The 24,938-nt window shown below is 40.2% G+C and overlaps 1 protein-coding gene across 1 annotated transcript; it reads right to left on the bottom strand.

Annotated features, from left to right (window-relative positions):
- Positions 1 to 256: 256 nt before the first annotated feature.
- Positions 257 to 1,309, bottom strand: LOC138910303 (uncharacterized). Its single transcript, XM_070201533.1, has 2 exons — positions 1,074 to 1,309; positions 257 to 440 (listed from the first exon to the last, which is right to left on the bottom strand). Exons 1-2 carry the CDS (start codon positions 1,307 to 1,309, stop codon positions 257 to 259), a joined length of 420 nt encoding a protein of 139 aa, XP_070057634.1.
- Between the last annotated feature and the right edge of the window lie 23,629 nt (positions 1,310 to 24,938).

Raw genomic sequence — 24,938 nt, 5'->3', positions numbered from 1 at the left:
GAATGTGCCATAGGGACAAGTAAAAGTTGTTTTCTCTTGAACTTCCGGGGCAATAAGGATTTGACTGTAGCCTGAATATCCATATAGAAAGCAATAGAACGCCTGACCGACCAACCTATCAAGAATTTAGTCAAGAAAGGGTAGTGGGAATGGTCTTTCCTTGTGACTTTGTTTAGCTTCTGATAGTCCATACACACTCTCCACCTGATCAACGTTCTTGTTGGAATCAACTCGTTCTTATCATTGGTGACTACAGTTATGTCCACTTCTTCGGAACACATTGCATCGGAGAAGTCCACGAACTATCAGAAATGGGGTAGACAACCACGCCATCTAACCACTTTATGATCTCCTTTTTGACCACATCTTGCATGGCTTCATTGAGTTTCCTTTGAAGTTCAATGGAGGGTTTGGCATCTTCCTCCAAGTTAATCTTGTTCCTGCAACATGCGGGGCTTATTCCCCAAATATCTGCCAAAGTCCACCAAATAGCTTTCTTCCTCTTGTGGAGCACCGCCAATGTAGAGTCAACTTGTACGTTAGTCAAACAAGAGGAAAGAATAACTGGTAAAGTAGAACAAGGGCCAAAGAATTCATACCTGAGATGTGGAGGCAATGGATTCAACTCCAAGATAGGAGGCTCTTCAATTGAAGGCTTTGTAGGAGGAGTTTTCCTATTCTCAAGATCCAAGGAAAGCTTCTGGGGTGCATAGTTCTACGACCCTATTCCTTGCAAAGAATTAACACATTCCATGAAGTCATCAATCTCATCATCATCAAAATTTAGCAAGACGGCCTCCAACATGTCACCCACATTAATCGTGGCACTTGTATCATCAATAATCACATCAGTCACCAAGTCCACAAACGAACACACTTTATTGCTATTCGGTTGCCTCATAGATTTGCATACGTGGAACACTACCTTTTCATCACCCACCTGGAAAGTGAGGTTACCGGCTTCCACATCAACAAGAGCCTTCCTCGTAGCAAGGAAAGGTCTACCAAGAATAATCGGGACCTCATAGTCCACTTCACAATCAAGAATAACAAAATACGCCGAGAGAATGAACTTGTCAACTCGAACCAATACATCCTCAATCACCCCCAACGGTTTCTTCATTATATGATCGGCCATTTGTAATCTCATAGATGTGGGTCTTGGTTGCCCAATTTCCAATGTCTTGAAAACCAAATAGGGCATCAATTTGATACTCGCCCCAAGATCACAAAGAGCCTTTGCAAACTCGGCACTTCCAATGGTAAAAGGGATTGTGAACGCACCGGGATCTTCCAACTTAGGAGCCATCGAATGCACAATTACACTCACTTGGTGAGTGACTTTGATAGTTTCAAAATTCATTGACCGCTTCTTTGTAACCAAGTCCTTCATAAATTTTGCATATCCGGGCATTTGCTCCAAGGCTTCAACTAATGGCACATTTATCGAGAGACTCTATATCATATCAATGAACTTTTTGAATTGATTCTCACTGTTTTTCTTGTCAAGCCTTTGAGGATAGGGAGGAGGTTGCTTAGGCAATGGTTCCTTAGTTTTTTGCACTACCGGTTCCGGTATGTCAATCGCATGATCCCTAAATGGGTTCACATCCTCTGGAGTCTCTTCCACCGTGTCATCAATATCAATCCGTACTTCCTCATTTGCGTGCACAACATTGTTTGGGATCTCCTCTTCCTCTACCAGTTGCTCATCATCCACAAGTTGCCTTTGACTTGAGGTAGGTTCATTCCCACCTCTTCCACTTCTTGTAGTAATGGCCATGGCATGCCCCGTATTATTCCCACCCTTCGGGTTCACCACCGTATAACTTAGTAGTGCCATCTTAGGATGAGAATTCAAAGCTTGAGATATTTGACCCATTTGCACTTCTAAGTTTCGGATTGACATGTTGTTTAAATCAAGTTGGGCATCGGAATCGACATTCTTCTCCATCATTTGCTTGAACATGTTCTCAATACGACTTATTTCATTGTTGGAGGAACTAGAACCATGAGAAGGATAAGGAGGTGGGTTGCTCGGTTGTTGATTCATCGAGGGCCTTTGAAAACCCGACCCTGATTTCCTTGGTTGTTGTTCCACCCGCCTTGGTTGTTGCCTCCCCAATTGACTTGATTGTTATTGTTTTGCCAATTCCATTTTATTTCTCCCCCAACACGTATCTACGAACCCCTTCAAATGCTTATATGCATATTGACCCGGTGCAACGGTGAAGAACCCTCGTTGCTCAAGGAAAGTGAGCATCATATGGTTATTTGGAAGTTACCCGCCCTAATATGGGGAGGGACTATAGCACTTGCATAACCTTCATTCGGCAACACCCGGTGAGGAGCCGCTCGTGGTGGAGGTGGGGGTGGAGCTGGTACATTATCTTAAGGCGGTTGGCCTCGTCTATTGGCCTGGGGTTCAAGAGAGACCTCATCCATTTGATTATCCTCAACATCCACAACCCCCACGACTATGTTTCCGAGATCGTTGTTTGCCATGATTGCACCTATAACACTCACACGTTAGTAACAAGGAAGGAAAAGAAGATATCCCAAATACACCTAACTATATAGCTAACACCATTTTTTAGCTCCCCGGCAACGGTGCCAAAAATTGATCTCATCCAATTTCACTCCTCACTTTGAGGTTATGAAAATGGTCGATGCAATAGTAATACCCAACAAGAGTCGGGGTCGAATTCCGTAGGGAGCTATATGAATGGGTGTTAGTAGTATATAACTTAGCGCAAGAGTTTGTATATCTAAATTTCTACTTCCACAATATTTGGTTTTTTTTAAAAATCTAAACTAAACTACGATTGTGATTCAAAGAATGAAACTAGGAAATTATTTTTGTTGTTTTCCAAACAATATAAAAGGCCTAGGGTTATGACCTTCACCTAGGTGTTTGCCTAATGGGTTGTAAACTTTAAAGCTTGTTTTATTGGTCGAGGTGTATTATAGCTATCAACACTCAAGTACCCACTAAATATCTCTCGGTCAGAGAGTGATTTTGCCCAATTTGGCTTTCTCAAGTCCAAATAGGTATTTAAATAAATAGTTGATAAGAAGCTCAAGTCGGGTTTTACTATCTCTAGGTTCAACCCTTTAATTGGGCTTATCAATCTCTCGGTTGATCCAATTTATTGCTAGCCAAGTTTTCCTAGACTATGTTTCTCTTTCTCAAGTAGAGACTAAGTCAAATCGGCATGAATTAATATTTGCAACCATTAATTCTTCAAATAAAAACAAGAACAAGGCTAGATAATAAACACCCAACCATAAACAAGCAACAAATCAAATACCCATTAAATTTACACACTAGGGTTTAGTCACAACCCTAGTGAAAATTTAGCTACTCATGCTTAAACTAGAAGAAACAGGAGAAGAAATGATAATTAAACCCATATTGATCATTAAAATGATGAAATCAATATTCAAAAAGCTCAAAATAGAAAAAACTACTAAAAAGAGTAAAAGAAACCGTCTACTGTAGCAGCTGAGTCAAAAATTTAGCTAAAATAGTGAAACTCTTCTATTTATACAAAGCTGGAATTTTCGGACAAAAATGCCCTTTCGGAGGTTCTGCGGCAACACAATTCCATATGCGGTCCGTACTTTGCTTCAGCTTGAAAAGGTTGGAAATCTTCGGCCGCATAATAATGAAGTGCGGTCGCACTGTTGTCTTTCTGTGGTCCGCACAATAATGTCTTCGGCCGCACTTTGTTCTTCTGTGGTCCGCACATGGAATTGTGTGGCCGCTTAGCTCTTTTTCTGCGGCCAGACAATAATTGTGCGGTATGCACTTGTGTTGGACTGAAGGTGCAGGTTCTCTGAACTTTTGCTCTGACCCATCTTCTGCGGCCGCACAATTTGTGTGCAGTCTGCATCTTGCAACATTCTCTGATGGAATTGCTTCACGACCTGCGGCCACTGATGATATTCTGTGGTCCGCACTTTGAGCTTTTGTGCCTGTTTTTGTCCTTGAGATTAGATTACTCCTTCTTGAGTTGGATTTCATTTCGGGAGCTTATCTTCCAATATTCCTGCAGTTAAGTTCATTTCATCAGTTTTCGGGATCACAATTAAGCGTTTTTGGACTAAAACGAAAGCTAAAAGGCACTAATAAATAGTCAGAATCCCACTTATTAGTGACTAACCCTCCTAAGCACTTGAATACACTACACTTACTTTCAAATACATACTCTTCATGACCAATTCCGGCAATGCCACGAAATCATCTAAAATTTGGTGCTTCTTCTTTAAGAACAACTATGCATTCACTAGCTCAGATTAAGAGGAATAGGAGGTGTATTTTCTTCTTTTTTCATTTTTCTTTTTATATTTTCTTTGATCTTTTATTTCATTTTTTTTTCAACACTCTCCACACTTGGGTTGCTCGGCTAATGATCTTTTAAAACATATGTGCACCTTTTGGCCTTTCTGTGGTTCCACTCAAAAGCTACCTCAACTCTCACCTTACTTTTTTAGCGACTTTAGTGCTTTCGGAGGTAAAGGTTCAAACAGATCTAATTAAGAACAAAACGGGAATCGGCTTGTAATGTGGGTGCCAAAGAAAAGGTTTATAGGATCAAATGGGCTATCTATGGATAATTTTATTTATGATGGCGTTCTAGCTCAATGGACCATCAAAGAAACGCCTACATCATCTCCTAGACTCACAAAACTTACTTATTTCGCTTCGAGTAACACACGGGGAAAGTTCTAGACTAATACAGAATAACACATAATGTAATCAAGCCTCACCTGACACAATACACATGATTCACTCCGGACGGTACAGACCCGACACTCAAGTTAAACAACTAAGCATAGTCATCATATTAACTCAACACATGGGAAGTAATCATAGGAGTCAACAAATGAACTTAAGCGTCAAAGGAAAGTCACATATATTCTCAAGGTATGTGGGCACATAGAGCATGAAGAAGATAATTAATTCAAATATTACAACTCTAAGCCCCGACATAAAATATGTCAAAAAATACAGATACTTAAGTTCTTCTCATTCCATTATCGGTTCTAAAAAGAAAAGGAAACTCATTTTGTATTTTTTTCTTTAGACTTTACACCCTCAAGAAAACTGTCAACGAAGTCCATCGTCGGGAAAAGTCCAAAACATTTATGAAAATTCTACCTAAAAAATAACTACCCGATTCAAAGAGTCATCCCTTGGAAAAGAACCGCGGCCATAAGAAAAACCAAGGGGGATTATTTCTACCTAATTTTTTTTAACATACATAACATAACACAAGAAATTACCCAGACAATCTTCTCCTACCCCATACTTAAAATTGTGCATTGTCCCTAATGCACACCATATTAATAAGAGGTTAAAAGAAACTCCTTGGTAGGCTAAAGGCCGAAGAACTAGCAGCTCATGGGATACTCAGACTTCTCCTAGGCCTGGTCCTTCGTACGGGTACCTCACACTTAGTTCCAACCATCTGGTTTGATGTTATATCCTTCCAATGGATTTGCTTTCCATGCTCCTAGAAAATAAAAAATCGATACTACAAGAATAATAAAATAATAATAATAATAAAAAAAAAGAAGTAACGTTGGGTTGCCTCCCAACAAGCGCTTGATTTAACGAAGCGGCACGACGTGAATCACTTTTTGCCTCCACCTCAAGCTTATGAATTGAGCCCCAAGTTTTGCTTCAAGCTTTAGATTATGCTCCTGGGATGGTGGAGCGAATCTAACTGGCCCGAGAAAACAATGTAGTATTCTGCACTTCTTGGCCTTTAGATGAGGTTTGTTATCCCGACTTTCTTGCAAGAAGAATTCCAGAATGTAGGCACCTTGTTACTCATTCCTTGACTCCTCAAGTGGCTCGGATGACTCTATATTTATATCATCATCCAAACACAATGTGGAAAAATGCTTGGAGTGTAGACCAATGCGCTCAACTACATGAACTTTGGGACTGTCAACATCCTCAACACCAATGACACTAGAGTCAACTAAATATGTATCCTTAATGTCCTTGGTTGACTCTAGTATCTCTTCTACAACATTGGCATCCTCAAATTCTAGTTTGATTGATTGTTGGTGTTCTACTATGGACCCCTCTATTGGGACCTCAATTTCTGTCTCTATTGCACACTACTCCTGGCTACTATTCATAATATTATCTTGTTGAGCATTTAAAGCCTCAACCAATTGCCTCACTTGTGCCTCCAGCTTAAGAACAATTGCCTCTTGCCTTTGGATAGTATCTCATTGCCTTTGGTTAGTATCCCCTAACCTTTGTATTTGCAGTTGTTTCTCATTACTTCATTTCATGAGGTACTTTAACATCTTTTTGATCTCCTTCAGGTCAGCTTCCCTGGGTACTTTGTTCCTATTAACTTCACCAGAAAAAGTAGAACCATCATAGTAAGGGGTTGGGGGAGGATAAGACATATAAGCACAACCATGAAAGTGACCATCTTGACCACCACACATATCACACATATTCCACACATAATATTGAGTTGGTGCACATAACTCGCTCTCGGGAATATTTTGATAATTTTGCCCTGGGTGATTTCCTCCACAATATGCATAAGGAGGATCAAAAGTAAAATTACCAACCTCAAAACTCTCATAATTCCAAGATGCCATATTTCTAAAATCAACAAGTAAAACAAAAAAAAAAATCAAATGCAAGAAAAAAAGAAGTTCAAACTTGCAACATAGCAATATGTACACCTACAACTACACCGTTAGTTCCCCGGCAACGTCGCCAAAATTTGATCACGCCCAATAACTCTAGTCCTCAAAAGGATAAGCGGTCGCTGCAAATATAATCCGGTCTAAAAGTCCGGAGTGGAATCTCACAGAGAACTAAGCTTTAACTACAACCGTTGACAATCACTAAGAAGACAAGCTCGAACAATTCCTAAGTTAAAAATATAAAGATTCTTATGTTAAACTAATTAACTAAGAAATTAAATGAGTGAACTAACAACTAAAGTGTCACGACCCAAAATCCCAACCTGTCGTGATGGCGCCTATCTTGATACAAGGCAAGCCGATAATCTCGATACACCATAATTTTTCTTAAGTTTAAAAATACAATAATTTAATACAATACAAAATTCCACAAATACTGACATGAACATTCCCCAAAACCTGGTGTCACTGAGTACATAAGCATCTAATATGAATACAAGTCTGAAAAATACGGTCTATAATAGTGTGAAACCAAATACAGTAAACAAGGAGATAGAGAAGGAGAGACAAGGTCTGCTGAACACGGCAGCTACCTCAGAATCTCCTGAAAATAAACTGCGCGAAATGATCAACACCCGCTATGTCCGAGAATACCTGGATCTGCACACGGAGTGCAGGGTGTAGTATGGGTATAACCAACTCAGCAAGTAACAATAATAACTAAGGAACTGAAGATAATGACGAGCTACACAGTTATAGTTCACTTTTAGTAATTCCAGCAAAGAATAGACATGCTTTCAAATCCGACAGTTTAAGTCAAATCAATTTTATACAGTTCAATTTCATGTAATCCGGATATAAAATCTTTCAGAGATTTCACAATAATGACAGATAGCAATCAAGTGCAATAACAAACGCAAAGCAAGTACAGCCTCTCAGGCGATAGTCACTCAACTCATCACAACAGCTCAACCACTCGGCTCTCAGCCCTCAGCACTCACACTCAATGGGTACTCGCGCTCACTGGGGGTGTACAGACTCCGGATGGGCTCCTACAGCCCAAGCGCCATAATTTGCACGGACAACTCACGTGTTGCATGGACAACTCACGTGCTATAATATCCTTACCTCACCGACAGGCCCTCGACCTTACTCTGTCCTAAACCTCTCTAGTCTCTCGGGCTCTCAAAAATCACAAAGAGCAGCCCAAACAAAGATAACATAATACATCAAAAATATCAAGAAAGACTGAGGTATGATACACAAGAAAAATCATAACTGAGCACAAGATAGCAATTAGAAAATAATTCAACAAGTACGTGACCTCTATGGGTCCCAACAGTACTATCACATAGCCTAAGCATGATTTCTAATATGATTTACAGTCAAATTGCTTCAACACATAGAGAGCATATAGCTAACAATAAGTTATTCAACTTTATAGTTTCACGGGACGGACCAAGTCACAATCCCCTTGGTGCACGCCCACACACCCGTCACCTAGCATGTGCGTCACCTCCAAAATAATCACATGACACAAAATCCGGGGTTTCATACCCTCAAGACCAGATTTAAAACTGTTACTTACCTCAGAGTGTGAAATTCTTTCCTCTGTTATGCCTTTGCCTCACAAATCGGCCTCCGAATGCCTCGAATCTAGTCACAATAATTCATTGCAACTCAATAAAATTTATTGGAATTAATTCCATATGAAAAATACAATTTTCCATAAAACTCCGAATTTTAGCTCAAAAATTGCCCGTGGGGCCCATGTCTCAGAACTCGACAAAAGTTACAAAATCTAGAATCCCATTCAACCACGAGTCTAACCATACTAATTTTACCAAAATTCGACCTCAACTCGACTCCCAAAGCTTCAAATCTTATTTTCAAATCCCTAAGTTCAAATTCCCGATTTACACCTCAAAAACATGTAATCTAGTTGGATTATTTAATGATAATTCAATATTATGGAGTATAAATGATCACAAGTGACTTACCTCAAGTTTTCCCATGAAAACCTCGCTCAAAAATCGCCCAACCGGAGCTTGAAATGCCCAAAAATGGCAAAAGCTCGTAACCCTCTATTTTTGTACTGCCCAGGGGTTTTCGCACCTGCGGCAACTTGGCCGCTTCTGTGCCAACCGCATGTGCAGAAAAAGCCATCGCATCTGCGCCTTCTCTCGCATCTGTAAGCCTTTGAGCGCTTATGTGCACGAAGGGCCGCATCTGCGGCTCCTGACCCAAGCATCCATGGCCGCTTCTGCAGGCCCCTTTCTCTCTTCTGCGGCTTCGCACCTGCGGTTCCCACTCCGCAGGTGCGATTACACCAGCAACAGCAAAACTTCAGCTGTTTCTTTAATTTAATTCCAAGTTCGTTAACCACCTGAATTCAACCTGAGGCCCCCCGGACCTCAACCAAACATACCAGCCAATCCTAAATCACGATGCAAACTTAGTCGGGCCTTCACATCACGTCCAACAACACTAAAAACACGAATCGCACATAGATTCAAGCCTAATGAACTTTGAAACTTCCAATTTCTACAAACAACGCAGAAACCTATCAAATCACATCCGATTGACCTCAAATTTTGCACATAAGTCATAAATGACATAACAATACCTATTAAAAGTTTCAGAATCGGATTTTGACCTCGATATTAAAAAGTCAACCCCCGGTCAAACTTTCCAAAAATTCAACTTTCGGCATTTCAAGCCTAATTCCTCTACGGACTACGGACCTCCAAAATAATTTCCGGATACGCTCCTAAGTCCAATATCACTATCCGGAGCTATTGGAATCATCAAGATTCAAATCCGAGGTAATTTACGCATAGGTCCATATCCGGTCCATTTTTCTAACATAAATTTTCAATTATGAGACTAAGTGTCTCCTGAATTCCTTCCAGACCCGAACCAACTAACCCAATTGTAAGGAATAAATTGAGTAGTAAATGGGTGAACTGGGTTATAATATTCAAAATGACCGGCCGGGTCGTTACATTCTCCCCTCTTAAACAAACGTTCGTCCTCGAACGAGTTTAGAATAATACTTGGAGTCTCAAATAAGTGAGGATATTTGCTCCGTATCTCCTGCTCAACATCCCAAGTAGCTTCTCTGGCTGGCTGGCCTCTCCACTGCACCTTCACTGATGCTATGCTCTTTAACCTCAGCTTTCTAACATGTCGGTCTAAAATAGCCATTGGCTCCACGTCGTAAGTCAAATTACTGCCTAGTTGTACTGTACTGAAATCCAAAATATGAGACGCATCCCCGACATACTTTCGGAGCATGAATACATGGAACACTAGATGAACACCTGATAGACTAGGTGGCAAAGCAAGTTCATAAGCCACCTCTCCAATTTTCATAAGTATCTCAAAAGGCCCAATATATCAAGGGCTCAACTTGCCCTTCTTCCCGAACCTCAACACACCCTTCATGGGTGAAATCTTGAGCAGAACCTTCTCCCCAACCATGTGAACAACATCACGAACCTTCCTGTCGGCATAACTCTTTTGTCTAGACTGTGTCATGCAAAGCCGTTCCTGAATTACTTTGACCTTCTCTAAAGCATCCTGAACCAAGTCAGTACCCAATAGTCTAACCTCCCCCGACTCAAGCCAACCCACCTGAGACCGACACCGTCTCCCATATAAAGCTTCATACGGATCCATCTGAATACTTGACTGGTAGCTGTTATTGTAAGCAAACTCCGCGAGTGGCAGAAATTGATCCCAAGAACCCCCAAAATCAATGACACAAGCGCGTAACATATCCTCCAATATATGAATAATGCGCTCGGACTGTCCATCCGTCTGAGGGTGAAATGTTGTACTCAACTGAACCCGTGTGCCCAATTCTTGTTGCACTGCCCTCCAAAACTGTGAGGTAAACTGCGTGCCCCGATCTGAACTAATGGACACCGGCACACCGTGTAAGGACCCATAAAAAAAAATTTAAACCAAAAACTCGGGGTTTCGTGGTGCCAAGTTAAATTCCTACATTATTACTTGGATTGAACAGTACCCTACAGACTGAGAGAAATAGTTTCGTAGAAGAACGCATTTTTGCAGCCCATTATGCGGCTGCATAATCACTCTACGGACCGCATAATGGCCGCAGAGTGAAGCAGAAAGTTTGGCCAATTTGAGGTCAGTTTTGCGGTCGATTAGGCGACCGCATAATCGATATGCGGACCACATATCGATCGCATAATACCTCTTGAGTTTTTGTGGAGGGAGTTCTGCGATGCATTATGCGACCGCAGAATGAGTATGCTGTCCGCATACTGGTCGCATACCTGAGCCGAAAGTTTAGGCCCCTAAAGGCCATTTCTGCAGTCACTTTGCGGACTGCATAACCATCATGCGGTCGCATATGCAACCGCAGACCTGTGTCGGGGCACCATTTTTCTTAATTTAAAACCCGACCCCCATTCCGTTAAAACACCCATTTAGTCTACTTTGAAGCTCATTTCTGAGATTTCTAGTGTGAGAGAGAGAGGGTTCTAGAGGGAGGGCCTAATTCCCATCATTTTATCTTCAACTATCACTCAAAGCTTGGAAATATTCAAGTAGTATACCTAATTCTTCATCCAAAAAGATTGGGGTTGCTAAGGGTTCTGGAAAATTATAGAGTCTAAAGAAGCGCATTTGAGGTATGTATGGCTAACTCTTTCTTCCTAGAATCGAACTCCTGGTGTCCGAATGATTGGTGTAAGTTCTGACTTGATCTTACTAGAATTGTTTGCCTTAGTGTGTTGGGTTGATAGATTTATGTTCCTTAATTGTTTTAGATATTTACCATGTCATCATGCTATTTGAGAACGTAACTATGATTTTCCAAGTTCCTTCCCTTATGTGTGTAATGCCTTATATGATGGTACTTATGGACATGAATGATCGTGTTATTTGAACAAATAAAAAATAAAAAAAGGAAAAGACTTGAATTGTAAATGTGCCCAAGTGCCAAGAACTATTTAATAAATGAGGCTGTTGTGCCATGTAATGAAAGATGGGAAAGAGATGTGAATTGAGTGAACAATTGAAAGAGGTTATGTCTCAAGTGAGATGGCTTAGCCGATCGGGCCGAGATCGGACGCCATGCCGTACACATGGTGGCATTTGTGTTGGAACTATTGATTTACATTGTGGATATGGATATGTCTCACTTGGGATGGCTTAGCCGGTCGGGCCGAGACCGGACTCCATGTAAAAATACGGTGGCATTATGAGTTGTGGCTTTGGCACTAAAGATTATTAACCTAAAAAGATGGAAAGATTGAATTGGAAATTATGTGATCCTTACTTGGTGTTTCTTGTATTTCCATGAAGTACTTATTGATTAGTATGACTGCCTTCTCTTTGTTTCACTGTTCATTCTACTAAGATTGGTGTTTGCCTTACATACTAGTACTATTCGACAGTACTAACGTCCCTTTTGCCGGGGGCGCTACATCTTTGAATGGATGTAGGTGGTTCTATTGCAGATAGTGCCGATCGCAGATAGTGGTGTTCTCTTTCTCTCCTCACAGCAGTCTTGGTGAGCCCCATTTCTCCCAGGGGTTATGTAGTCCTTCTTTTGTATAAGTTTTCATATTTTGAGGTATAGCCGGGGCCTTGTTGCTGGCACTGTCAGGTTGCTCTTTTATATATTTAGAGGCTCTGTAGACGTTTATGTGGGTAATGTATGTATGTTGGGGTGGTCTTTGGATCGAGTTGTATTTTGGAAACTCAACTTTGGCATAATGTACCTTTATAAGGAAAAATGAACTAGTAACATTTATATTATTTTATCACTGATCTCTCCCCTATTTTACAAATGGTGATGCGTTCCCTTTTTGGATTATGAATGAGTCGGGTAGGAATGGTTTAATAGGCTTGCTTGACCGGGTTCACTCGGTTGAGCGCCGGTCATGCTCCCCGAGGTTGGGGCGTGACACACCGTATAGGCGAACAATCTCGCGAATATAAATCCCAGCCAATCGCTCCGAAGAATAATTAGTACCGACTGGAATAAAATGCGCAGATTTGGTCAACCGATCTACTATCACCCAAATAACATCAAACTTTCTCAAAGTCCGTGGGAGTCCAACTACGAAGTCCATGGTAATACGCTCCCACTTCCACTCCAGAATTTCAGGTCTTTGAAGCAATCCTCCTGGACTTTGATGTTCATACTTTACTTGTTGACAATTTAGACACTGAGATACACACCCAACTATATCTTTCTTCATCTACCTCTACCAATAGTGTTGCCTTAAATCCTGATACATCTTCGCGGTGCCTGGATGAATAGAGTACCGCGAACTGTGAGCTTCTTGGAGAATCAGCTCACGCAAACCATCTACATTAGGCACACATAGCCTGCCCTGCATCCGTAATAAACCATCATCTCCAATAGTGACTTCCTTGGCATCACCGTGCTAAACCGTGTCCTTAAGGATAAGCAGATGTGGATCATCATACTGGCGCTCTCTGATGCGATCATATAAAGAAGACCGAGAAACCACACAGGCCAAAACTTGATTCGGCTCGGAAATATCCAATCTAAAAATCTGATTAGCCAAGGCCTGAACATCTAAGGCTAAAGGTCTCTCTACTACCGGTAAGTATGCTAAGCTTCTCAAACTCTCCGCCTTACGACTTAAGGCATCGGCAACCACATTGGCCTTTCCGGGTTGATAGAGAATGGTAACATCATAATCCTTAAGCAACTCTAACCACCTTCGCTGCCGCAAGTTAAGATCCTTTTGTTTAAACAAATGTTGTAGAATCCGATGATCGGTATATACTTCACATTGGACACCGTATAAGTAATGCAGCCAAATTTTCAAGGCATGAACAATAGCAGCTAACTCAAGATCGTAGACTGGATAATTCTTCTCATGTATCTTTAACTGTCTGGATGCATAGGAAATCACTCTACCATCTTGCATCAGCACTGCACCGAGACCAATACACGACGCGTCACAATACACAATATAAGACTCTAAACTTGTAGGCAACACCAATATTGGAGCTATAGTCAAAGCTGTCTTGAGCTTCTGAAAGCTCTCTTCACACTGATCCGACCACCTGAACGGAGCACCTTTCTGGGTCAATTTAGTCATAGGCGATGCAATAGACAAGAAACCCTCCACGAAACGACCATAATAACCGGCCAAGCCGAGAAAACTCTGAATCTCAGTAACTAAAGATGGCCTAGGCCAACTCTTAACTGCCTCTATTTTATTTGGATCCACCTTAATTCCTTCACTGGACACTATGTGTCCCAAGAATGCCACTGAACTATGCCAGAACTCGCACTTAGAGAATTTCGCATAAAGTCTCTCCTCTCCCAGCCTCTGTAATACAATACCCAAGTATTGTGCATGCTCCTCCTAGCTACGTGAGTACACCAGAATATCATCAATAAATACCACTACAAATAAATCAAGATATGGCTGGAATACACTATTCATCAAATTCATAAATGTTGTTGGGGCATTGGTTAGCCCAAAAGACATCACAAGAAAATCATAGTAGCCATAACGAGTTCTGAATGCCGTCTTCAAAATATTCGAATCCCGAATTTTCAACTGGTGATACCCAGATCTCAAATCAATTTTGGAGAACACCCTCGCTCCCTGAAGCTGGTCAAATAAATCATCAATACGCGGCAATGGATATTTATTCTTGATTGTAACCTTGTTCAACTGCCTATAATCAATACACATCTGCATAGTACAATTTTTCTTTTTCACAAACAGAACTGGTGCACCCCAAGGTGACACACTAGGACTAATAAAACCCTTTTCAAGGAGTTTCTGAAGTTGCTCTTTCAATTCTTTTAACTCAGCTGGTGCCATACGATAAGGAGGAATAGAACTAGGTTTAGTTCCCTACGCCAAGTCAATACCGAAATCAATATCCCTGTCGGGTGGCATACCCGGTAGGTCTGCATGAAATACATCCGGAAAGTCTCGCACGACCAGTACTGAATCAATAATAGGATTATCTGCATCAACATCTCTCACAAAGGCCAAATATGACAGACATCCCTTTTCAACCATATGTTGGGCCTTCAAATAAGAAATTACCCTGCTAGGAACAAAATCTAGAGAACCTCTCCATCAACCTTTGGCAACCCCAGCATTGTCAACTTCACGATACCAATCCATACCCAGGATTACATCAAAATCAACCATATCGAGTAATAAGATATCAACTCTAGTCTCCAGTTCCCCAATAGTTACCACACACGACCGATACACACAATCCACAGTAATAATATCGTCCACCGTTGTAGATACACAAACAGGTGAAACTAAGGATTCACAGGGCATATCCAGATAATGAGCAAAATACGATGATACATATGAATAAGTGAAACCAGGGTCAAATAATATTGAAGCCTCCCTGTGGCACACTGAAACAATACCTATGATCACTGCGTCTAAGGCAACATTATCTGGTCTGGCAGGAAAGGCATAGAATCGAGCCTGCCCACCACCTGTTCGGTCTCCCCCTCTTGGGCGACCCCTAGCTGCCTGACCCCCACCCCGAGCTGGCTGGGCGGGTGATGTAACTGCTGGTGCTAGTGCCGTTGGTCGAGAACTCTACTATGGAGCCCCACTCAACAGCCTATGACAATCTCTCTTGAAATGACCCAATTCTCCGCACTCGAAACAACCCCTCCTCTGATAGAACTGTTGCTCCTGATAACCTGAAGAATTACCTGTAGAAGCCTGAGCAGACGAGGCATGATGATAACTCTGCACTGGTAGTGCACTGAATGAAGACTGGCCTCAGTGAGCACTATAAGAACTGTGGCTAACTGATGCACCACGATGAGCTGGACGATCCGCCTGAGCGTGTCTATAAGAACGGCCCCTACCGCGGTAAAACTGACCTTCTGAAGGAACACCGCTGAAATCACCGAAACCACGAGGCCTATTAGCCTCCCTCTCAACCTGCTCCTGGATGCGAACTATCTCAATCTGATGAGCAATGTCAACAACCTAATCGAAAGTAGCACCAGACACTCTCTCTCTAGTCATGAGTAATCACAGCTGAAAAGTGAGGCCATCTATGAATCTCCTGATCCTTTCCGTGTCTATGGGAATCAACCAGATAGCATGACGGGCCAATTCTGAAAATCTCATCTCATACTGTGTCACGGACATATCACCTTGACGAAACTACTCAAACTACCTGCGCAGCTCCTCTCTGCGGGACTGAGGCACGAACTTCTCCAGGAATAGACCGGAGAACTGCTGCCAGGTAAGGGGTGCTGCACCGACCGGCCTACACCTCTCATAAGACTCCCACAATCTGAAGGCAGTCCCAGAAAACTGAAAAGTAGTGAATGAGACCCCACTAGTATCTAGAATACCCGCTATCCGAAGCATCCGCTGACACTTATCCAGAAAACCCTAGGCATCCTCTGACTCAACACCGCTAAATGGTGGAGGTTGAAAACTCTCAAATCTCTCAAGTCTCCTCTGCTCATCATCTGCCATAACAGGAACTACCGGGGCCTGAGCAACTGCAACCGGCTGGGCTGGTAGTGCCCCCGGTATCTGAAGTCCCTGTACTACCTGGTCTGGAGTACGGAAAATAGGGGTATGAGTACCTCCCCCGACCTGAGAAGTGGCAGGTGCGGCCTGAGCCGAAACCACTTGAGCCAGACCAATACAAACTGTCAATATCTGGGCCAAAGTCTCCAGAAGGCCTGGAATCTCAATAGGCACAGCTGGTGCCTGAGCTGGTCCTGTCGGCTCAGCTATATCTGGAATCTCCTCCTGACCTGGAGCAACTAGTCGTACTACAGGTGCTGGTCCAACTGTGGTTCGAGCAACACCTCGACCTCTACCACGGCCCCCGCCTCTCGCGGCCCTAACTAGCAGCACTGGTGGTTGATCGTATGATCCGGTAGTACGTGTCCTCACCATTTGTGAGAGAATAGAATAGCAGCAATTTAGTTTTGAGAATCAACAAATTCGCAAGACAGAATACAAGAAAGTGAAATTTTCCTAAGGGTTCTGCAGCCGCTCGAAGATAAGTACAAACGTCTTTGTATCGATCCGCAAGACTCTACTAAACCTGCTTATGACTTGTGAGACCTATGTAACCTAGGGCTTTGATACCAATTTGTCACGACCCAAAATCTCAACCTTTCGTGATGGTGCCTATCTCGATACTAGGCAAGTTGATAATCTCTATAAGCCACAATTTTTCTTAAATTTGAAAATACAATAATTTAATACAATATAAAATTCCACAAATACTGACACGAACACTCCCCAAAACCTGGTGTCACTGAGTACATGAGCATCTAATATGAATATAAGTCTGGAAAATATGGTGTATAATAGTCTGAGACCAAATACAGTAAATAAGGAGATAGAGAAGGAGAGACAAGGTCTGCTCAACACGGAAGCTACCTCAGAATCTCTTGAAAATCAACTGCGCGAAATGATCAACACCCGCTATAACACCTGGATCTGCACACGGAGTGCAGGGTGTAGTATGAGTACAACCAACTCAGCAAGTAACAATAATAACTAAGGAACTAAAGATAAGGATGAGCTACACAGTTATAGTTCACTTTCAGTAATTCCAGCAAAGAATAGACATGCTTTCAATTCCGGCAGTTTAAGTCAAATTAATTTTATACAGTTCAATTTCATGTAATCCGGATATAAAATCTTTCAGATATTTCACAATAATGACAGATAGCAATCATGTGCAATAACAAATGCAAAGAAAGTACAGCCTCTCAGGCAACAGTCACTCAACTCATCACAACAGCTCAACCACTCGGCTCTCAGCCCTCAGCACTCACACTCAATGAGTACCCGCGCTCACTAGGGGGTGTACAGACTCCGGAGGGGCTCCTACAGCCCAAGCGCCATAATCTGCACGGACAACTCACGTGTTATAATATCCTGTATGGACAACTCACGTGCCATAATATCCTTACATCACCAACAGGCCCTCGACCTTACTCGGTCCTCAACCTCTCTAGTCTCCTAGGATCTCAGAAATCACAAAGAGTAGCCCAAACAAAGATAACATAATACATCAACAAATATCAAGAAAGACTGAGGTATGATATGCAAGAAAAATCATGACTGAGCACAAAATAGCAATTAGCAAATAATTCAACAAGTATGTGACCTCTAGGGGTCACAACAGTACTATCACATAGCCTAAGCATGATTTCTAACATGATTTACAATACTATTTATGATATGTTGTATTTGAACACTTGAGGTGCAAGTTGTATTATACTGTGATATTTGGGTACTTTAGGTGTGATTTGTGAAATATTTTGTGATGTTGAAACGCATGCGGTGAGATAAGGGTGGCTTGAAATACGTGGCTAGTAGGGAAACTACTAGAAGTCATGCGCTGATATAAGGTCAAGGTATTGAAACACATGCGGTGAGATAAGGGTGGCTTGAAATGCGTGGCTAGTACGGGAACTACTAGAAGTCATGCGGTGTGATAAGGGTGGTTAAAACGCGGGATGCTATTTCGGGAAAAATAATTTCTTTAAAAAAATTAAATGTGAAGGCTCACGCGGTAATATAAGTAAATGAGATATTGTGAATTTATTTATGATTTGGGACTACGAGGCAGAGCCTTGGGAGTGCCCTGTTGATATATCTTTTTTGATGTTCTTGTCTGGGGTGATTTTGTTCCATTTAATATTTAAATTCTTGTCTTCTTCCGTGATGTACTAGTTGACTTTATTATTATGTGTTTTGTGCTCCTAGTGGTATCGTGTTGGCTTTGGCTTTTTAGTACGACACTCTGAAGAAGTATATTTCTGGGTTTTCTTACTGATTTTCGATGATTGAGTTGATTTAAATAAAAGAAATTATTATTATATTTTAAATTAAATAGTTTTACAATCAAATCAGTATTTTAACTGATGCTTTAAGTTAAGTGCAATGTTATTTTCTTCACACAAAGGATTTCTAAAATAAATTCATTTCTTTGTTGATTTCTTACTTGATTTAAAAATTGTAAACTCACTTTAGTGGAATAAATTGATCATGTGGATCTTATGTACATTGATATTATTGGCACGTGAGTTGTCCGTGCAGTTGTGATAGAAATATGGGCACGAGGTGTCGTGAAAATATGGAAGTGGGTTGAGACCAGTATTTTTATTATTATGAAATGAGGTGTCACAAGGTGACTTTTATTTGAAGGAATTATATTCCAAAAATATTATTTGAAAGAATTATAGTTGAAAGAAATTTATGTGAAGGGAGTATATTAGAAATATATATTTATTTGACAAGGTTATATTCTAAGGATTTTTATTGAAAAACTTATATTTGAAAGATTTATACTTGAAGTACTTACATTGGAAAGACATTTATTTGAAGAACTTGATTTAATTGGGTGTACTTGTATTAATTATTCGTTGAGCGATATTAATGGTGTTCTTGTTATTTTGCTGTGCACGTCACTGGTTGTTCTATGTTGCCCTTATTGTATTTGTTTCCTATTATTTTGTATATTATATTGCACATGTTATTAGACTAGTGAGTGTCTTGACTGTACCTCTTCTCTACTCCACTGAGGTTAGTCTTGATACTTACTGGGTATCGACTGTGGTGTACTCATACTACACTTCTGCATGTTTTTGTGCAGAGCCAGGTGTTGGAGATATCGGACTCGGACAGAGTTAGAGTCGGATCGCAAGGATTCAAGGTAGAGCTGCTCGGTGGTCGCACATCCTTGGAGTCTTTCCATTTTATTTTACTGTTATTTATTATTCAAACAGTATTGAGTATTGGATCCTTGAGATCATTTTATGTATTCAGTTAGAGTTTGTGACTCAGTACTACCAGCCTTGGGAGGTTGTTATATTCATATTTTTTCCGCTGTTGGTTTTGATTACCTATTTAATTCATATTCAAAAAACAAAAAAAAAAGGCTCCAAAATGTAATTGAAATCGGCTTACCTAGTCTTAGAGACTAGGTGCCATCATGATGCCTGTGGTGGGATTTTGGGTCGTCACAAGTTGGTATCATAGCTCTAGGTTCATAGGTTTTACGTGTCACGAAGGAGTTTAGTATAGTCTTTCGGATCGGTACGGAGACGTATGTACTTATCTTCGAGAGGCTACAGAGCTAGTAGGAAAAAATTTCACTTCTTTCATTCCTTATCGTGCGACATTTATTCTACTTGAGGCATATATCTTATGTTCTTTTGCATCCACTCGTGTATGAAATTGCACACTCGGTATCAACTATGCGCCAACAGTTCGTGAAACTACAGAGGGGTTATAAGGGAGCCAGGGTTGCTCAACCATTGTTACAACCTGTCGTCCAGATCGAGGATGCGGAAGTATTGAGAGAGCATTCAGTTACACACATTGGGGTGCAGAAAGTTCTGACATCTGGTTGATAAGTATGATCTTAATAAGGTTTAATTAACTGCCTAATCATTACAATCGTGGTAGGGTCACGAGGTGGATGTAGATCTGAAATAGTTGGTGGTATTAGAGACTATGTAGTTCGTATAGGATTTCTATTTAGCGAAGGGTACATACGTAGCCAAGGCATTGGAGGAAACGAGTTTAACTGTCACGAGGATGACATGCGCCAAATAAATAGCTTGAGGTGTCATATGACCGGTGTCCTATGAGTGATGAAGGTTAGCATTGTGGAACATCGTAATGTTTACTATGGCTTCGTGCCAAGTGAGGGGAGTCCACTATCAACGATCAGATTGCGGGGTCATTTACTATATTAGTTTGGACCTGAGATGTATTTATGTGGTATCGAAAGGTTCTCCGAAACTTGTATATGATTAAGAGGTAAGATTTGTATGGGATGATGTTGGGGCTTGCAGTATTTCTATAATTTTACATTTCATTACCAGCGGGGTCACAGAAACAATTTTAGAATATTGGGGGTGCTACAGTAAGTTCTTTTAATGCACCACCAACACATGGTTCCTATAATGATTACTCTAGTTATATAGCATAGACTCAGTATAAGCAGCCAAACTTGTAGAGGGTTGTTATCAGTGTGGTGATACTAGACACATCATGAAAGATTGTCCCAGACTTGGGAGAGGCAAATTTCATCAGAATACTCAGGCTACAAGCTTTATTCCAGTTAATACTCCATGTGCATAGCTAGTTAGGGGTGGAGGACAGACGGGTAGAGGGAGCCTAAGAGGTGGAGGCCCGACCCATTGATATGATTGCTATAGTGTGGCCGAGGCCACTACACCAGATGGTGTCGTTACGGGTACGATCCCGATTTGTTATAAAAGAATATTTTCCCTTAATTTGATTCGGTTCTAAATATTGAGGTGAATCCTCCTATTATGCTCCGCTAAAGTGAGCTTCGTAATTTTGTGACCCACTTATATGTTTATCCCTGTTGGGAGATTTGAAGATGTGAGCCCGTGTCTGTCATTTTAAATTTTTTTTTTCGGCACCATTGACGGCTATAAGTCCAAAAGTAAATTTTATTATTCATTACAGTGGGTTTGATGTGTTTTGGAATAATTGATTCAAATTTTATGAATTATATGCCCTACCGGTATGAGGGTTCATTATGTGTTGTGAAATTTAATTTACAAAATTTATTGAAAATAAGAAAGAAACAAAATTAAAAACATTTTGTTGGCACAATGTGCAAAATACTTGTGATACGGAGTTGAGGACGAGATCCTCGCATTTATTTTTTTTATATGATGTGAAATATTTAAACCGGGCTGCAAGCCATTGTGGAAGTTATATAAGGACGATGTCCTTGTGGTGAAATATTTACGAGTTTAAAATTCTCCCTTTGGAAAATTTTATTTGTACAATAGTATTAATAGGGAGTCATGCCTGTTAGGCTTATTTGACAATTCATGTATATTGTTTGTGCATATTTAGCCATTTTCGTGCTGTAAATATTGAGTTTTAGCCTATGAGGTGAGTGCCCAGGTGGCGTTAAATGTGACTCATTAATCTGAGTAAGTAATCATGAGGTCTTCGTGCCTCACATTCTGTTGTCAGTGTTGTGAAAATTCGAAATGAGGTGGTGGTTAATATGAGATTAATTGATGATGCTGGAATTAATTATGAACAACTTTTAAGACCAGAGATATGGTGATGAGCATACATATGATATGCTTCATGTCCTAATATCATTATGTGCAATGCTTGTAATGCTGAGATTAGTGTTATCAATATATACCTTGTGGTGTTTTGTTATGTTGTGGATGTGTTGTTAGGAGTTGTTTTGGTGTTACTCTGTCAGGTGGATATGCCCATTTACAGGGGAGACTCTGCCGAAATTTCTGAAAAATTTGGGAGTTAGAAAAATTTGGGAAATTGATATGTGCGAAAGAAGAGAAAAGTTATGTTATGTGTTTGAGGGCTGACTCTACTTCTCATTCTAGGGCGAATGATCCTAAGCGGGGGAGAATGTAACACCTCAAAATTTTTTTGAAGTACTTCAACAATATCAAAAAAGTTGATGTGTGCGTAGGCACGAGTTGCTATACCCAGTTGAGACTAATACCGTGTGTCGAAGTAAAAATCAGGCCTTTGGAAATGATTGGAGAGTTAGGGAATTTGCTTCAAAGCTTATAAGAATGGAGAAAAGAAATAATCTCAATTGAGATGGTGTTATCGGACCCGTGTTAAATTGCGAGAACGTAGAATCACCCACAAGTATGTGTGTAAGAATACACTCAATAATTTAAAGTCCTCAGAAAGATTCTTGGCACGTTCGATGACAAACATATGTTTAAGAGGTGGAGAATGTAACGACCCGATTTGTCGTTTTAAGAATTAACGCCCCGTTCAACGACTTAAGGTCCCGAGCAACTTCATAATATGTATTATGACCCGCGGGTATGGTCGAGTTTGATTTTTCAGAAGATTTAGAATTTAATTGAAAGAGAAATTCTCATTTTTGAAGCTTAAATGGAAAGAGTTGACCAAAGAGTTCACTTTTGAGAAAACGATCTCAGAATAGAATTTTTATGATGTCGATAGCTTCGTATGATGATTTCGGACTTAGGCGCATGTTCGAATTTGGAATTAGAGGTCTGTAGGAAAATTCGACGCATTTTGGTGAAAGTTGGAAAATAGATGATTTTCGGAAAGCTCGATCGAATGTTGGATTTTTTTATAACGAGGTCGGAATCCAATTATGGAAATTGGAATAGGTCCGTTATGTCACTTATGACTTGTGTGCAAAATTTGAGGTCAATCGGACTTGATTAGATAGGTTTCGACATCGAATGTAGAAGTTGGAAATTTCATAATAGACTATGGTTTCAAGTGAGTTCGCACAAGACCTAACTTCAAACGATCATACCTCTCTTGATATGAAGATTTATATGGTGTATTACCTATCAAAAGAAATGACTATGTGTCTAGTTTCCAACCCTTCAAACCGTTCGTCATTTGAACATTCCTACATGAAGTTATGACCAAATTACCAAAGGCTGACAGAATACGATTATGCGACCACTATACGACCATTATGCAATCGCAAAATGGTTATGGGACCGCAAACTGGTCACAAAATGGTCCAGAACAGCCCAGTTCTGGGCACCGATTTGTGCAATCATTGTGCGACCTGCACACCAATTGTGCGGTCCATTGTGCGACCGCATAACTGAGTTCGGAGGGTTAATTTTCCTATTTTCATAACCCGACCCCATTTTGATAAATAGGCTTTAGAGTTTATTTTAGGGCAATTATCTGAGGTTTTTTTAGAGAGAAGTGAGAGTGTTCTAGAGAGAGGAAGTAGATGAAGTGTTTTGTTCATCAAGATCTTGTCCAAACTTTGAAATCCAACAAGGAAATCTCACAAGTTCTTCATCTAAGAGGTAAGGTTCCATACCCTAGTTTTCAATTTCGAATTTGGGTAGAAGATGATTGATTAAGAGTATGATTCTTGGGTATGAGAATATTATTTATACATGTATGTACCAATAAGATTTGTGGGAAGATTGTTGGGCTAAAATAAGTAAATATTGGGTTGAGGAATGAAGGAAATCTTGTAGAAGAACCTTGTAGCCAGATTTGCACACCTAGTGATTGATAAAATGCTCAAATGAGCTGAAACCATGAAAATCTTTCTAATTATGGTTCACTTTTGTTATGTTTCTAAATAGATAGAAGTTGCTAGTATTTCCGGAACCTCGTAGTAATGTAAGGAAGGCTCAAGAAAGATTGGAGCCGTCCGGAGGTCAATTCACGTGAGAAAACTATTTTGGAATACCGACCTAACTTCAAAAAGGTAAGTATCTTGCCTAAACTTGAGTAGGGGAATTACCCCTTAGGCATTGAGTCATATGTGAAAAATTGTGTAATTAAAAATCATGTACGCGAGGTGACGAGTACATACTTGGTTTATATGTGCATATTATATCGAATGAAATTCGTAGACGCCCTTAAATATTAAATTGGAAAATTATTGTAACTTATTAAATCCCTTATTTGTCATGCCTCATTCCTTGTTTGCCGAGGTTGTTTTTATATGATAAAGTGGTGTGATTGTCACTTGACTTTTATGTGAACTCTGTGTTTGTTTGAGTTGCCATTTTTATGGAAAACACTTTCATTATTGATTTTTCCTACTGATAATTTAAATGGAAAATTTAGTTAATAAGATGAATGAATATATTTATTTCTTGAAGTTATGATTTAAAAGAGGTGTTGTTCCTTGATGAATTACTTCTCAGTTCACGTTGTTGAAAATTTGGTATTGAATTATAAATGTCGTGAATCATATTGAGGCAAAGTGCCAAATTGTAAAATATTATTCTGTTGAGTTGTTCACTTTCGAATATTTTATTAAGATGTTGTACACATTACGATCGAGTCGTGGGCTCCTTGTGGTGGAAAAATGATGTATTGTTGATTTCTGTGCAATTTGTGATACGTTGTAATATTTGAGCACTTGATGTTCAATTTATGATACGTTGTAATATTTGAGCACTTGATGTGCAATTTGTGATATGTTGTAATATTTGAGCACTTGATGTGCAATTGGTGATATGTTATAATATTTTAGCACGTGATGTGTAATTTGTGATATGTTGTAATATTTGAGCACGTGATGTGTAATTTGTGATATATTGTAATATTTGAGCACTTGATGTGCTATTTATGATATGTTGTATTTGGACACTTGAGGTGCAAGTTGTATTATGCTGTGATATTTGGGCACTTGAGGTGTGATTTGTGAAATATTTTGTGATGTTGAAACGCATG

The sequence above is a fragment of the Nicotiana tomentosiformis genome, chromosome 4, assembly GCF_000390325.3.
Source record: "Nicotiana tomentosiformis chromosome 4, ASM39032v3, whole genome shotgun sequence".
Taxonomy (NCBI): domain Eukaryota; kingdom Viridiplantae; phylum Streptophyta; class Magnoliopsida; order Solanales; family Solanaceae; genus Nicotiana; species Nicotiana tomentosiformis.
This window is presented reverse-complemented; position numbering and strand designations above follow the sequence as displayed.